This window comes from Brassica napus, chromosome C4 (assembly GCF_020379485.1).
Source record: "Brassica napus cultivar Da-Ae chromosome C4, Da-Ae, whole genome shotgun sequence".
NCBI lineage: Eukaryota > Viridiplantae > Streptophyta > Magnoliopsida > Brassicales > Brassicaceae > Brassica > Brassica napus.
The window spans coordinates 34,341,103-34,358,571 of NC_063447.1; the positions used below are offsets into that span (position 1 = coordinate 34,341,103).

The 17,469-nt window shown below is 38.1% G+C and overlaps 1 protein-coding gene and 1 non-coding gene across 2 annotated transcripts; one reads left to right on the top strand and one right to left on the bottom strand.

The window, feature by feature from the left end:
- Positions 1-4,056: 4,056 nt before the first annotated feature.
- LOC125586594 lies at positions 4,057-4,163 on the bottom strand. Its single transcript, XR_007323131.1, has one exon. It is a non-coding gene; the product is annotated as a small nucleolar RNA R71 (small nucleolar RNA).
- A 7,995-nt stretch (positions 4,164-12,158) lies between these two features.
- LOC111205614 lies at positions 12,159-12,827 on the top strand. Its single transcript, XM_022701718.1, has 2 exons — positions 12,159-12,499; positions 12,584-12,827. The coding sequence occupies exons 1-2, from the start codon at positions 12,159-12,161 to the stop codon at positions 12,825-12,827; spliced, it is 585 nt and encodes a 194-aa protein (XP_022557439.1).
- Positions 12,828-17,469: the final 4,642 nt, after the last annotated feature.

Below are 17,469 nucleotides of genomic sequence, written 5' to 3' on the forward strand. Positions count from 1 at the left end.
GATGATGTCATCGACATAAACTTGTGTCACCAGAATGTGTGAGTCAATCTCTTGAATGAACAGTGTCTTGTCCACGCCTCCTCTCTTGAAACCGGAGGCGATGATGAACTGAGTCAATCTCTCATACCAAGCTCTAGGGGCCTGTTTCAGTCCGTATAGTGCTTTCCTCAGCTTGTATACATGATCAGGGAAATGTGGATCTTCAAATCCCTTTGGCTGGCTCACGTAGACTTCTTCCTGGAGCAGTCCATTTAGGAAAGCGCTCTTGACGTCCATCTGATACATTTTGATTCTCAGCTTACACGCAATTCCAAATAACAGACGTATTGACTCTAACCGAGCCACCGGAGCGAACGTCTCATCAAAGTCAACACCTTCTATCTGTGAATAGCCTTGTGCCACTAGTCGTGACTTGTTTCTGACCACATTGCCATTCTCGTCAGTTTTGTTCTTGTGTAACCACTTGGTTCCGATGATGTTCGCGCCGTCGGGTTTCGGAACTAAGTCCCACACGTGTAGTCTTGTGAATTGTTCCATCTCTTCATGCATTGATGCAGTCCAGAATTCATCCTCAAGTGCCTCTTGTAAGTTCTTTGGCTCTGATAGAGAGATGAAGCATTCCACTTTTGCTAGCTCTGTGAGAAAGCATGCTAGCTTGACCATATCTTTGAAGTTTATTTGCTTCTTCCGAGTTAGACGTTCATCATACACTCCTCCAATGACGTCGTCAGGTGAGTGGTTTTTGTGCACATTGACTTCAGAAGGTATAATATGGTCATCAATCTCAGAGATCTCTTCCTGAGGAGCAGTTAGATCAGTATCTCCAGTTATTTCTTGTGTGACACACACGTTTCTTCGAGTTACACCTTCTTGATAGAAGCCAACTTTGTCGTCAAAGACTACATTCACTTTGTCATCAATCAGCTTAGTTCTTGAATTATAGACACGATAAGCTGAGCTATTTGTAGAGTAACCAAGGAACATCCCAACATCACTTTTAGCATCGAACTTCCCCAAATGATCCTTATCATTCAGAATGTAGCAGAGACATCCAAAGACGTGGCAGTAGCTGAGGTTCGGTGTCTTTCCTTTGAGGATCTCATATGGTGTAGTCTTGGTCTTAGGCTTGACATACACTCTGTTGATGATGTAGCACGCTGTATTCACAGCTTCTGCCCAGAATCCAGATGGAACTTGATTACCAGCTAGCATCGCTCTGGCCATTTCTTGAAGTGTTCTGTTTTTCCGCTCAACGATTCCATTTTGCTGAGGTGTTCGTGGTGCAGCATACTGATGTTGTATGCCTTGATCTTCACAGAACTTGTCAAACAGGTTGTTCTCAAACTCTCCCCCGTGGTCGCTGCGAATTTGGACAATTCCTCCTCCTCTCTCTTGCTTGAGTTGCAGAGCTAGGATCCGAAAGCTTTCAAGGGCATCTGATTTATGTCGCAGAAATCTTACCCATGTGAACCTGGAAAAATCATCAACTAACACAAAGATGTATCACTTTCCAGCAACACTTTTAGGTGAGATTGGATCCATAAGGTCATATGAATTAATTCAAGGACACGTTTTGAGTTGATTTGAGATACCTGTTCATGCTGAACTTTGATCTGCTTACCTTTGCAGCAGGCACCACATATGCTATATGTCTGTTCTGAAAGGGCTGGGACTCCTCTTACTACCTCATCCTTCACTAGTCTTGAAAGACCATTGGTGTTCATGTGACCAAGTTTCTTGTGCCAGAGTTCTGTCTGTGATTCTTTAGCAGTTAGACATAGGCTTGATGGTTTCCACATGTAGCAGTTATTGCCCGAACGATATCCACACAATACGATGTCTCCTCTGTCGTTTACTGCTCGGCACTCTTTTCTGTCAAAGATGACTTGGAGTCCTTCGTCACAGAGTTGGCTCACACAGATGAGATTGGCTTTCAACCCTTCGACATAGAACACATTTATGAGACGTGGGAGATCAGCTCTATCTGTCAAGTGATATCTTGCATATTTGCATTGTTTTATCTATTCATCCATGTGCATTTTCATCATAGAGATTAGGATTTAGACATGTTTAGGTTGCATTTTGCATACATGAGTCTCTATTAGGTACTGGAGTTCTTAGGGACATTTGGATGCATTTGGAGCTCGAAGGAGGTGAAATAGGTGATCATTAAACGAGCAGAGCATGGGAGCGACCTCCCGGAGCGACATCACGAAGTCGCTGTGTCCCACCTCTCAGAGCGACCTTCCTAAAGCGACGCCATGAAGTCGCTCGCGTTCTCGTTACTCCGAACCGTCTTAGAAGACCCTGGAGCGACCTCTCAGAGCGACCTACCAAGGTCGCTCCCGATCCAGAGCGACCCGTTGGAGCGACACACCAAAGTCGCTCACGACCTCTCACCCGGAGACACCAAAAATCGGCCTTGGAGCGACTTCCCGGAGCGACACCTGCAAGTCGCTCCGCGTTACTTTGCTGCCGAAAATCATGATTTCCCGAGGACCTTTTTGCAATTTATTTTGGACGTTTTGCACTTGGAAAAACCTATGTTTTAAACATCTTTTGTAGCCACCAGGCAGACCATCTTTGGATCTATTGAGAAATACACAAAAACTCTCTTGAGAAGTTCATCTCTTGGATTTTGATTGTTATGTTCTTGTGTTCTTGTTGATTTCTTATCTATTTCTCTACATGATTAATCTGAAATCCAATATGGGTTTAAGAGGAATCATGGAGATTAGTGAGTAATCACCTTTTGAATTCATGGGTTAGGGAGATCAAGGGTGATTAGGTTAGTTCTAGGATGTTTTAGTGTAGATCATTCTTGTTCCTTGCTAGTAGAGTATTCATAATGCATCTTCTGAGTTGGCCACTCAAAAGTTGATCAATAGGCATTTCCCACCCAAAAGGTGTTTGATGAAATGCCTGAGACAACTCTCCTAGGCTTTTAGTATACTTTGCCAAAGACATTTGTTGTTAAAGATGCTAAGATAGCTAATAGACTTGTTCGTAATGATTGCTTTCATATTATTCAACCAAAGACATTTGATGTTTGAGATATGTTAGCAAATGAGCATTCATCTAGACATAGAGCTTGCTTAGAATTGTGTCTAGGCTTAAGGTTGATAGTTTGATTGATCATTTGCCATCCTTAGTTCGATACTTGATCACCCAAGGTCTAATCCCTATGCCCATGAGTTCTCTTTTCCCTTAGTCAAGAAGTATCATTCTGTTATTGCTTTCTAGTTTTAGTCATAGCTTAAAACCCATCTAAATCATTGGTTGCACTTAGATTAAGTGAGTACTTGCATTCTCAGTGCTTTGATATCCCTCAGAACTGGTTCGACAATCACTATACTACAACATTTGTCTTAGGAGCCTTGAAAACTCCTAACATCAAATTGGCGCCGTTGCCAAATTCTGAGTAGATTTAAACATTGAGATTTAGTCACTTGCTTGAGACTAAGTCATTTTAATTTTGTTTTGTTACTGATTCTTCTTCTTCACCTACCTTTCACTTTCAGGTGTATGAACTTGAGGAGCAGGGGTCCATCAAACCTAGTTCCAATAGTAGCAGACATCAGAGCTTTTGAGAGGGAGTGTGCTAGAGCTAGAAGAGAAGAAGAACACCAGGCCCACTTGGATATTGATATGGCAGATCCACCGCAAGGGGCAGAACACCAACCGCGGGCAGCTCGACCCATTGGCACTTACGACCGCCCCAACATACATGGTCACAGATTCGGAATCCGAGCACCAGCTGTGGCAGCCAACAACTTTGAGGTCAAGTCAGGACTCCTCAACGTGATCGAGAACAACAAGTATCATGGCTTGGCTCTGGAGGACCCATTTGATCACTTGGATAGGTTCGACAGCTACTGTGGGTTGTCAAAAACCAATGGTGTGTCCGAAGATGCCTTAAAGCTCAAGCTATTCCCTTTCTCTTTGGGGGATAAGGCACGTCAGTGGGAGAAGTCTCTACCCAGCCACTCTATCACCACTTGGGATGAGTGCAAGAGAGCATTCTTGGAGAAATTCTTCTCATCCTCAAGAACTGCTAAGCTGAGAAATGAGATCTCCAGTTTCCAACAGAAGAACTTGGAAGGATTCAGTGAAGCCTGGGAGAGATTCAAGGGCTACCAAGCTCAATGCCCACACCATGGTTTCTCTAAGGAGAGCTTGCTGAGCACATTCTACCGTGGTGCTCTTCCTAAGTACAGGGCCAGACTGGATACAGCTAGCAATGGGTTCTTCTTGGGGAGAACTGAGGAAGATGCAGAGGAGCTGGTTGACAACATGGTAAAGAGTGATGCAGTCTACAGTGGAGACCACGACAGAAGCAGTCGAACAGATGATAAGCAGACGAGGAAGGAGTTGAAAGCTCTACAGGATAAGATAGACATCCTCCTTGCTGATAAAGCCACACAAGAGCAGCTGCACTTTGTTGGTAACCCAAGCCAAGATACACCACCTGTTGTCCATGAGGTTGAGGGTTTGGAAGGTCAGGAAGAGCTGTGTTTCATCAACAACAATGGTAGCTGGTACAAAAAAGAGCCCAACTTTCAGTACAACAACTACCAACAGAAATCCTATCCCAACAACCAACAGAGTGGTTATCCGCCTCGAAACAACCAGCAAGGCAGCTATCAACCTCATCAAAACCCCTCATCTGGTTCCTCTGCTCCTCAAGAGAGCAGCACTGACACCCTGCTGAAACAAATCTTGGAGTCTCAGACTAGAAGTGAGAAGCATGTTGGTTATGAGTTGAAGAACCTTCATTCCAAGATTGATGGGAGCTACAATGAGCTCAACAACAAGTTCTCACATCTTGCTTCTACAGTCAAGAATTTAGAGAATCAGTTTGCTTCCATGAACACTCACCAGACTCGCCAGCAAGGATCTCTACCTGGAAAATCTGACCAAAACCCCAAGGAGGCCAAAGCTATCACCCTTAGGAGTGGTAAGCAGTTACCTCCTACAACCCTCACCAGGGATGCTGAGAAACTAGGTGAGGAGGTGGCCATCAACTTAGATGATGAAGTGGTGATTGTTGATGAGAAATTCAATGATGAAATCTTGGAGAAGATTGTGGAAGCCAAGGGTAAAGGAAAGGTTGGGGAAGAGAAGAAAACAGTGAAGGATGGTGAAGTTCTTGCTCCAGCAAGTGAGAATTCTTTTGTTCCTCCTCCCTATGAACCCAAACTACCATTCCCTGGTAGATTCAAGAGGCAGCTGCTAGAGAAGTACAAGGCTTTGTTTGACAAGCAAATGAGTGAAGCTCAGGTTGCAATGCCCATCATCGATGCTTTCATGTTGATTCCTCAATACAACAAGTTCCTGAAAGATGTTGTAGCTGCAAAGAAGAAGGAAATGGAAAGCATGATGATTCTTACCCATGAGTGCAGTGCCATCATCCAAAGGCTTGATGTTCCAGAGAAGTTAGAGGATCCAGGATGCTTCACACTACCTTGTGCTCTTGGACCTATGGTATTTGAGAAATGTCTCTGCGATTTGGGAGCTAGTGTCAGCGTGATGCCTTTGTCTGTTGCAAAGAAGCTTGGATTCACTCAGTACAAGAAGTGTAAACTCTCTCTGGTGTTAGCTGATCGTTCAGTGAAGTACCCTGTGGGCATCTTAGAGGAACTACCTGTGAAGATTGGAAGGTATGAGATACCTACAGATTTTGTGGTGCTTGAGATGGGTGAGGAGGCTCAGGACCCATTGATTCTTGGAAGGCCATTCTTAGCTACAGCAGGAGCAATTGTTAAGGTGAAAGAGGGCACGATTGATCTCCATTTGGGTAAAGGGCATGTTCTCCACTTTGACACCAAGGAGAAAATGAAGAAACCAACTGTGTTCGGGCAAGCCTTCTACATTGAAGAGATGGGCACTCTTACTGATGAGCACCTTGAAGAGTTACCACCTGAGGACGACGAGGAGGGAGCATCTCCCTCTACTCATTCTCCATAGAAGGTAACCCACTACTTTCCCTTGTATATACCATTTTGTTTTTTACATATTAGTTTTCTCTTTTTGGGTATCTCTCTCTCCTTGACAACACAGAGACTGTGTCATTTAAGTTTGGGGGAGGTACCAAGTATTTGATCACGTTTGCTTTGATGATTTTGAGTCTCATGCATTGCATTATACATATATATTTGCATTAAAAAAAAAAAAAAAATTCATTTAGTTTGCATCATTGGCATTTCTAGGAGAGTCTAGAGCATATAGGTTGCATTTACTTGCATTAGGAGCAATGATTTGAAATGCCTTGTAAAGGACATTACTTTGCACCTGAATAGCTTATGCACCTCTCAAAAACACTTGTATGCTTCGAGCCTTGAAGACTCTTCCTGAAACTTGTTGATTGCTGAAACTCAGTCTTTGAAGTCAACTACAACCTTATTTGAACTGAACGAACTTAATGCTTCTTGCTCATGGTCCCTTGTGTACTGAGTCATGGCTATACACACCTGAGTTGTCACATCCTTTATGCCAATCTTATTCTGACAAACTCTAGTGGTAGACCACTCCCAAAACTTTTCCCTCCTTTTAAGCTTTCATTGTTTGATGAGTGAGGCCTTCTTCGGAAAGTCTTACATGTGCATAATGTTGAGAGTATCGGGAACGACAATGCTTGATCTTCATTCTTGCTAGATTGGGCACTCTATTGTCTAGCTATAGGTGGGGGGGGGTGAGAGTTGTGATTATGATTTGGGAGCAATGAAAAAGGAAAAGAAATAACTCTTTGTGTTTAAGTGAATTGTCTTACTGGGATAAGTAAAAAAAAAAAAAAAAAACTTCTAGCTCAAGTTATGAAAAGTCTTGGCCCCCATTTAAAAAAAAAAAAAAAAAATATGAAAAGAAAAGAAAAAGAAAGAAAAAGGGGCTAGCAAAGTTGTTAGGAGCTAAGTAATATTTTGAGGTTGTGAAAAATCCCTTGTAGATTTCAAAGAGAAGGAGTTAATGTTCTTAGGATCTTTTGGTGAGAGATGTGAGTTGGGTTTGACATTTGAGAATGATTGTGTAATTGTATGTTTGGGAAAAGGGTAGAACAATGGAGATTGAGCATTGTATGCATGAGTTGATCCCTTTCTTAGATATATTATGTGCAATGTCAAGGCTACTTGTTTCGAGAGTAAACCACCTTAAAGATTTTATGTTTCGAACCTCTTGAATCACTTGAATAAAAGCCTTCCCTTACCCAACCCAATGACTTGGACCAACTGACCACTTGCAAGAATTCACTTGATGCTATGCTTAATGAACTTGAGAGTTGGCTGATTTGCATGTGTGAATGCATGATGATGAGTGTAGGGATGAAAAGAGTTGAATAGGCCTAGAGAAGCTAGAGTATAATAAGAGAGGATGTACTAATGCTGAATTTAGATGTTGATTTGAGTGCTTTATGTGTTTCTTTTGGCTATGAGCTCTCACCTTCAAACCTCTCTCCCTATGAGTTCTAGAAAGTTCACTTGTGGACAAGTAAAAGAACAAGTTTGGGGGAGTTGATATCTTGCATATTTGCATTGTTTTATCTATTCATTCATGTGCATTTTCATCATATAGATTAGGATTTAGACATGTTTAGGTTGCATTTTGCATACATGAGTCTGTATTAGGTACTGGAGTGCCACATGGAGTTCTTAGGGACATTTGGATGCATTTGGAGCTCGAAGGAGGTGAAATAGGTGATCATTAAACGAGCAGAGCATGGGAGCGACCTCCCGGAGCGACATCACGAAGTCGCTGTGTCCCACCTCTCAGAGCGACCTTCCTAAAGCGACGCCATGAAGTCGCTCGCGTTCTCGTTACTCCGAACCGTCTTAGATGAACCTGGAGCGACCTCTCAGAGCGACCTACCAAGGTCGCTCCCGATCCAGAGCGACCCGTTGGAGCGACACACCAAAGTCGCTCGCGACCTCTCACCCGGAGACACCAAAAATCGGCCTTGGAGCGACTTCCCGGAGCGACACCTGCAAGTCGCTCCGCGTTACTTTGCTGCCGAAAATCATGATTTCCCGAGGACCTTTTTGCAATTTATTTTGGACGTTTTGCACTTGGAAAAACCTATGTTTTAAACATCTTTTGTAGCCACCAGGCAGACCATCTTTGGATCTATTGAGAAATACACAAAAACTCTCTTGAGAAGTTCATCTCTTGGATTTTGATTGTTATGTTCTTGTGTTCTTGTTGATTTCTTATCTATTTCTCTACATGATTAATCTGAAATCCAATATGGGTTTAAGAGGAATCATGGAGATTAGTGAGTAATCACCTTTTGAATTCATGGGTTAGGGAGATCAAGGGTGATTAGGTTAGTTCTAGGATGTTTTAGTGTAGATCATTCTTGTTCCTTGCTAGTAGAGTATTCATAATGCATCTTCTGAGTTGGCCACTCAAAAGTTGATCAATAGGCATTTCCCACCCAAAAGGTGTTTGATGAAATGCCTGAGACAACTCTCCTAGGCTTTTAGTATACTTTGCCAAAGACATTTGTTGTTAAAGATGCTAAGATAGCTAATAGACTTGTTCGTAATGATTGCTTTCATATTATTCAACCAAAGACATTTGATGTTTGAGATATGTTAGCAAATGAGCATTCATCTAGACATAGAGCTTGCTTAGAATTGTGTCTAGGCTTAAGGTTGATAGTTTGATTGATCATTTGCCATCCTTAGTTCGATACTTGATCACCCAAGGTCTAATCCCTATGCCCATGAGTTCTCTTTTCCCTTAGTCAAGAAGTATCATTCTGTTATTGCTTTCTAGTTTTAGTCATAGCTTAAAACCCATCTAAATCATTGGTTGCACTTAGATTAAGTGAGTACTTGCATTCTCAGTGCTTTGATATCCCTCAGAACTGGTTCGACAATCACTATACTACAACATTTGTCTTAGGAGCCTTGAAAACTCCTAACATCATCAAGCCAACACCAAGTATCTTTCCTTGACCTCCATCTCCGAAGGTTACCTTTCCACCTTGAATTTCTTCTACATTCTCCAGACATTCCAGGGTTCCAGTCATGTGTCTAGAACAGCCACTATCAAAATACCAAGGGAGATCAGTCTGCTTAGCGTTGTCAGTTGATGTGTATGCCACGTTTCCCACTATCATCTCATTACTCATGTCTTCATGTAGAGAATCACAGTTCTGAGGAAGTGACATTTCATCTTTGTGGTGTGACACTGACACTTCATCAGATGGTTCCCAGTCTCGAATAAATGCAAGATTGCACATTATGGCTTTTCCTTCTCTCTGATCACTGATAGGAGTGAGGTCAGATCCTGATCCAATCATTTCATCAGCGTTGATCCTTAGTGAAGAGACTCTGTTTCCATATTTTGGATACAGATCAGTCTTAGCAATCCACACATGTCCCACTTTGCTAGGTTCCATGAAACATCTGCTGGTCCTCCATGCGCGTTGAAGTTGATTTCTCATGAAATAGCAGTTAGATGCCTTATGACCTGCTTTGCAGCAAAACATACACCCATTCTTTCGTTTTATGGAAGATACATTCGAGCTCTTTGTGACCGTTGGATTGACGGAACCAACTGTCTGAGGTGTGCTTGTACTAGTCTGTTGAGAGCCTTTCACAAACGTTACTCCTTGGACCAGATCCTTTGACCGTGAACAATAACCTTGATATCCAAGTCCACGGTAAGTGGCTGGTGATTGGCCGACACTCAAAATGTGATCAAGTTTGTCAGATCCAGTGTTAAGCATCCTCACTTTCTTGTAGTTCTCACTGAGCTCGTACTGCAACAGTCGACTCTTTTCCACCTCCTCATTCAGCAACAGCTTGGTTTGATCATATCTGGTCTCCAGGCTTTTTAGGTTATATGCCTGATCTGAGATGGTTTTCTCAAGAGAATCTCGTTTCTCTTTTTCTCTGTTTTCAGTAATCACAGGTGTGATTTCATCATCTTTTGCCGGTTGTTCTAGTTCAAGAATGTTTACCTGAGCCTTTAGCATTGCTCGATCCTTGATCAGTTGAAGATTCTCAAGACTCAGCTCAGTGAATTTATCAAACAGAAGTCGGTACTCAGATTTGAGATCGGAGTTATCTCCTTCTGGTTCTATCTCAGATTCTGAATCTGTCATAGAGATTGTCTCACATGTGTCATCTTGGCCAACCAGAGCTACAAAGTTCATAAGTAGTTCTTCATTATCACTGCCGTCCTCAGATTATGTGTCGCTGAAACAGATAAGTGATTTGTCCTTTTTGAGGTTGTTAGGACACTCGCTTCTTGTGTGTCCATACCCCTTGCATTCGATGCATTTCAGTTCCTTTCTTTTGGTCAAAGGACATTCATTACGATAGTGACCATAGCCTTCACATTCATGACATTGTAGTTCCTTTTTACGGTTTCCTCTTCCTGAGTCATTTCGTGCGTTCGAGCGATCACTGTCTCTGTTCTGAAATCGGTTGCTAGACCTGTTATGTCCCTTCTCAACCCGTTTAAGCATTTTGTTGAAGTTCTTGGCCATAAGACTCATGTTGTCCTCAATTCGTTTGACGCGATCAATCTCCTTATTGTCTGTAGTAAAAGCAATTCCTTTTTGCTCTTTGGGAAGTCCTTCTGCTCATTCCAGGTCATGAACTTTGAGAATCCCGGCCAGTTGATCAAACTTCATCTCATCAGTGTTGATAGCAATCTTCAAGACAGCTTTGTATGCCTCAAATCGCGGAGGGAGACATCTCAACACTTTTTTCACAAGTTTTTTTTCATTATATTTCTTTCCAAGAACAGAGGCTTCGTTGGCTATGGAACTGATCTTTGAGATGAAACTCCCAATTGATTCATCATCCTCCATACGTAGATTCTCAAATTTAGAAGCTAGATGGTCAATTCTAGTGCGTCTTACACTTGTGTTTCTCTCAAAGTGATTGATGAGTGTGTCCCACGCTTCCTTGGCTGATTCACATCCCTGGATGATTTTGAATTGATCAAGATCAACAGCTGAGAAGATCGTTGTGAGAGCCTTAGAGTTGAACTTTGATGCAGCCTTATCAGAGTCAGTCCACCTTTCCTTGGGTAAGGGTCCCATGGACTTGTCATCCATCACCATGGTAGGAGCAGTCCACCCTTGTTCAACAGCAGTCCATGCATCTTCATCTATCCCTCGAATGATATGTCTCATTCTTGCTTTCCAATGACCAAAGTTCCCCTCATCCAACATGATTGGTTTTTGTAGTGCAACGAGTTCCTTCATAGTTTCCATGATTGTCGCAGGATCTCAACCTGTGAGTAGACTCGATGAGTCCACACATGTGACCCGCTCTGATACCAAATGAAAGATCTAGGATAACTAAAGTAAAGAACTCTCAAGGATTTCCAAACACAAACTTGTTTTATTAAGAATCTTTTAGACAATCCAACAGGACTTAGTCTAATCTGAATGATACAACGTCTAACCTGACTTGTGACAGACCAATTCTTAATCTACCCAGTGCACTAACGATGAAAGCTTCACCGTTTGCAAACCTAACGTGTGCTGCTGAACAAACCTCAGAGCACTTTGAAATAGTTCTTCAAAGCGTAACCTTGACACCCTGCCTAGTTACCTTTTTATATACTCTTCCCTAAGATATCTAATCTTCCTGATATCTCTCCAACATACGAGATCTCTGATTGCTTCTCTCTGAAGCAATATCTTCGTAATGGTTATCTGCCACGTCATTACCTTGTAACGACTTGTCACACGATATGTCACATACCGGTTCAACCATGTAGCACTTGCTCTGCTCAACATTGAACCGGCTCCAACTTGGAGCTAACATTTGATACAATTCTCTACTGGCATGCTCATGGGCTCTCTGCCGGTTCGCTACTTGTAAAGGATCTTACCTTATGGAACAAAGCTTGCTGTCTCAAACTCATATGGCTACTGTTCTTTCAGTCTGGTTTGGGTGGCTTGGTTCAAGGAGGAAGTGCTCCAAGGGGACCTCAGTAACTTGTGGTTAACCCCACCCAACAGAAGGTTCTCTTGGCAGGTTAATAAGCTGCTCAAACTGTCTCCTCTGCTCTACAATTGGATCCATCTCCGTGTATCAAATGGTCTCTCATGTCGATTCTGGACTGATAACTGGTCCTCCTTTGGCAGCATGAGACAATATCTTCAACTTGGAACCACATCACTTGGGATACCAGAAATGGCAACTCTGGCGCGTTCGGAATCTCAGGTTCAGGTACATGCTGTTCTCACTACCATCCTGTTGAATGAAGAAGAAGATTATTATGAATGGGAAATTGATGGGAGAACAACTCAGAGATACTCTACTGGAGAAGTATACGCTCACCTTCGATCGCAAGGACCTTCAGTGCCGTGGTACCACATCATCTGGAATAAGAAAGGTATCCCAAGACATAGCTTCCTCGCTTGGTTATTTGTGCTTGACAGATGCCCGACGAGAGATAGAATTATTAGATGGGGACTCCAATCCTCTCCGATGTGCCTTCTCTGTAACTCAACTTCTGAATCACGCGATCACCTGTATTTTGATTGTCCTTTCTCTTGGGGAATCTGGAGTGTATTGCCATCTTGATGCGATCTTAATCCGGAACGCGATTGGAGCAGAGTGATGAACCAGTTGCTAGGGCTTAACCGTGGATCGCCTAAAGGACACTTAACAATTCTCTGCTGGCAAGCTTGTCTTTACTGGGTTTGGTCTGAACGTAACGCTCGCCTACATAGGGACGTCTTCCGCTCCTCAGATGCTTTGATCTGCAAGATTGATCGCCAAATTAGAGACAAGATACTTTCTTTCAGAAAAACGAACCCAACCGTCTCCTCCGTAATGATGCAACAGTGGCTGCCTTGAACAATTCTGATCGTCGGATCTTCTTCCCCGTCTTTTGCAAAGACAAATTACCTTATTTCTAATATTTGTGCTCTTAGGGGTTATTTAATGATTCTTGATTTGGGTTACTACTAACTAGGCTGAGACTCAAAAACAAACTATGGGCTTGTATGTTTTCTATTCCCCTTTTGCTTTTAATATGAAAAATATGTTCAAAAAAAAAAAAAAAGTTGGCATAATAATATATACTACACTATAAATTTATAAAGAAGTGTAAATGTATGAGTGACCCATGATTTTCTAAAAAATTGGCTTCTAGTTTTAAGATAAATTAGCAAGAAAATAAATTGAAGAGTGAGACATGAACTAGATTACTAGATAGACTATTTGATTAGGCTTCGTTCGCGTAGCCCTCTGCGACGCTCTCAACTCTGGTGTGCATTGTATACTAGTATACATTCAATCTTATATATACACAACAGACATGCACCATCCACTTAACTAATTTATCAGTAGATTTCAAAAGAAAAATTAATATCCTTAGATGCATACCCATTTCTTTTGGATGTAAACATATGCATGAACCCATTTCTTTTGGATGTAAACATACCCAAACTTTTGGTCTACTACTTACATGTTGGGACAAATTATGTTGTTATATATTCTTAGGTGTGAACTTTAATGTTTCTTTATAGCATCTCCAAAAAAAAACTCTATTTTGAAGTTTCCAAAACTCTATATTTGAAGTTTAAAGGTGTTCTTCTGCAAAAGCAAAACTTCAAATTCAACTTCAAAACTATTTATATTTTATAATATGGACCTTATATTTGTCATAACTAATTTGAATTCATATAACTTTTGTAAATAACTAGCACATATATAAACATATTACAACAATATTAATTAATAAAATATTCTATTAAAATATAAAAATTTAAATAAAAATAACTAAATTAATATTAAATTTCAAACAAAATAACATATTATTCCATAAATTGATTTTCATAATATATGATCTATTAGTGCATTTCAAAGTAAAAATGGCTCTCCCCATTTTTTCTTTGTAGATTACGAGTTAACAATTGTTGAAATCAGGTGATATTGATACTTATAAATACATTAGATCGGAACAAGAAAGAAAAACAGAAACATAAAATATTGCTAAAAGACTAATTTATTTTCGATGATATTAATACTCGTGAATATATTTGATATGAACAATAAAGAATTGGAAAATATTTGAAAATTTTGAAGGTTCCGGATTAAACTTACATGACTATTAGTGTTGTTGTAATATTTAAATTTGTGTAATAGTTATGTCTTCATGTAATTTTTTAAAAAAAATTGTTAAGTTTTTTTTTGTATATTATTGCTGTCTAAATCTGGTTTAAAATATTTTAAATCTTATTTTAAAATTTTATTTAATTTTATGTGTAAAATTTAAAATCTGTAAACAAAAATTAAAATATTTATGAGGTATAATTTTTTAAGGATTAAAAAAATAAACAAGAAAATATTTATGAATCATAAATGTGATGTATGATTGTATGGACCAAATTGCAAATAAAAATATGAAACTTAAAATTTGAAGTTTTGAGTAGTGAAACTTCAAATATAGAATTTTACTCTTCAAAACTTCAAATTTGAAGTTTTGAAATTTCTTTTTGCAGAGCAAAAAATTTTAAATTTAAAGTTATAGAATGTCTTTTAGAGATGTTATTGGCATTATTATCTATCACGAACAATGTGATCCCCACGACTCTCGTAATAACTAATGAAAAGTATAGTAATGCATTATCACCCAACTGTTAAGATACCACCTTTCATTTATTATCTAACCATTTCTTGCCCTATGCATTAGTAATTTCGAAATATTCTTTTACGTAACATGCTCTTCCATATGATTTTTTTTTTCTATACAAAACCCCTCAAATGGTTTAATAGAAAACAGGATAAATATCCACAACTTACAACCATTTAAAAAATACTCATCTATAAGAACCCCACTTCGTCTCTCTTTAATTTTGTGTTCGCGTGAGTTCTTTATCACCTCTCGGTAACCTTCGAATATCGCAATTCGACAGAATCGACTCAAACTCACGTCTAATTTATTAAAAAGGAAGTACATTTTGTACTTAACCCTAAGTTTTCCACAAAAAATACCTTCTCATACCACTAGTATTAAACACAGAGTTTTGCATTTAAATTAAACCGGCACACACGATTGCTTTAATAAATTAGATTTACAAAACCAACACTAAACCACTTAATCCTCTGTTGCTACACATAGTTCTATACAATGAATAAAACATAACATTTTGCCTTATTACAAAAACACAACGTGTAACTTTATTATATGCTGGTTGTGATACTACTTTCCTTCCTCTTCGTGTACATCATATTCCATTGTTATAACAGCTCATGTTTCCTCAGTCTAGAGAACCAAAACCAGCATTTTAGATAGATATAAATTTGATGTACTTGATTAAGTTTGAAAATTTTATTCTTTCGATCATAATTTATTTCATGATTTATATATATTAAAAAATTCAACATCAGAACAATTCGATAATACCAGTATAAATTATTTTGTTCAAAATCCAGAATAATCATTTATTAATTTTCTAGAATAATGACTTTCCAAAATCCATTCCTATATTTAAGCAAATCTTCTTAACAATCACAGTATCAAATCATTCACGTAACTAGCAGAAGATTTTTTTTTGGTTTATACTTTTGCAAATCACGTTTAAATCAAATCTTTTAAAAAGTCCACATTTTTTTGTTAAATATGATGTACCATTTTTAAAATGATACAAACTGGTCCAATTAAATATATCATATTGGATTTGCTAAATTTAATTACCAGAATCATGTATTTTTTGGTTTTTTTGGTACATTTTCATTAGTTTAGATTATTACTGTTTAAAAACTCTATAATTATTACTTTAAAATACACTTTAAATCACAAAAGTTATAGTATAATTTAATAAAACACCCACAATTGGCAAACTTAATACTCAAATATTTTTACTAAATAATGTTTAATGAAATAGAAAAGTTGTTCCAAAACCTATACATCATCATAATTTCTACTTGGACACTAAACAAACTGAACAAAATACATCAATCTCAAAACTCTATAACTATGAAACTGTAATATGAATTTTTAACATATAATCATTTAGAACATACATCCGCGCGGACGCGCGGGTCCAAACTCACATCTAATCTATTAAAAGTGAAGTACAATTAGATTTCAACCCTAACTTTATCCTATTAATTACAATGTTTGCCACTCAGTCTAAACTGAAAAAATTAAGTCTCAGCTAAGCCTCATTTTCGGCAAAGCCCATTAACAACTTTTGCCAGAATTTAAAAAGCTGCATTAAAAGTGTTTGTGTTTTTCAAATTTAGTTCACATTAATTATTTGATGTTATCGCCGTCTCCCATGTGAGCGATGCCTGGAAAGACTTTGGCAGAAATAAACTGAATTTTTAATTTTCTCGAAGGTGAAAAAGGCATATAAATATCTATTACTACGCTTTAGCACAAGAAACTGAATGCTTACTTCCTTGCTGGCATCTAAATCTAATGTTTGCTCTTGATAAAGGGACACGGATGAAGTTGATACTTTGATTATCAGTCTTGACTCTTGAGAATATTGAAATATGAAAACTCTGGACATTGACATCCTAAATGTTGTAAAGAGTTAGTTAATATTTTGTTTAGAAAAGTTAATATTTCCAAAAATCTACACTATACTATTCATTCAGTTACAAAAAACAAAAAAATGCAAAACAAAGTAATATAAATGATAAGATGATAAAATAGAAATAACATATTAATAAATTTCAAATTCGTAATTGATTAATGAATTGCATATTCAAGTAATCTATTAAGAGAATTCAAAATTTTAAATAATACCATTTTTGTCAACCTAAAATCACGCAATCACCTAATATAAAATGTGTTTATAACGTTGATCTAACTGTTTTTAACGCTGATTAGTTAAGATGTGTATTGGTTATGTAAGTAGTTCAGAGTTTCTTTCAAAAAAAATAGTTTAGAGTTAAAGTCAAAGCATCTATAATTGTATGAAGTTAAAGCCTATGTTTATATTAAATATTTCAAACTGATGTACAATAATTTAATATGTTAACTATAAAGGCTATATATATATATATTTTTTACTTTACATTTTTTTGTAAAAATAATAGACCAAGTGCTTCGAAAAATTATGTTATAATGTAAATATACACATTTTTTACAAAAATATATTAAATAATTATCATATCAACATAATTAACAAAAATATATTTGAATTATAAAAACAAAAAAGATTCGTAAGTAATTACTGAAATTTATAAAATATTATATAATAATTAAATTATAAACTGTCCAAAAAAAAATTTATCAACATTAATATTACCTTAATTCTAAAATTGCTTTTATGCTTTTTAAGTGTTGTGTATTCCTTATTTATTTCCATTATAAAGTAAACTGAGAGACACATAAATTTGAAAAAGATAAAAATTATTTTCCATAAAATATTTGTTTTAGAAAATTAATGTATTAGTATACACAAACATATTAAATGGTTAAAATTATAAACAAATACAATATAAAAATGGTTCATGTAGTAAAAATGATCAAATTTAT

What these genes read in the sequence shown, in the direction of transcription:
- LOC111205614 (XM_022701718.1), top strand. Translation starts at nt 12,159, where the DNA reads ATGGCAACTCTGGCGCGTTCGGAATCTCAGGTTCAGGTACATGCTGTT. An exon ending in TCTGAATCACGCGATCACCT is followed by an intron (nt 12,500 to 12,583) that starts GTATTTTGATTG and finishes CGATTGGAGCAG; the next exon opens with AGTGATGAACCAGTTGCTAG.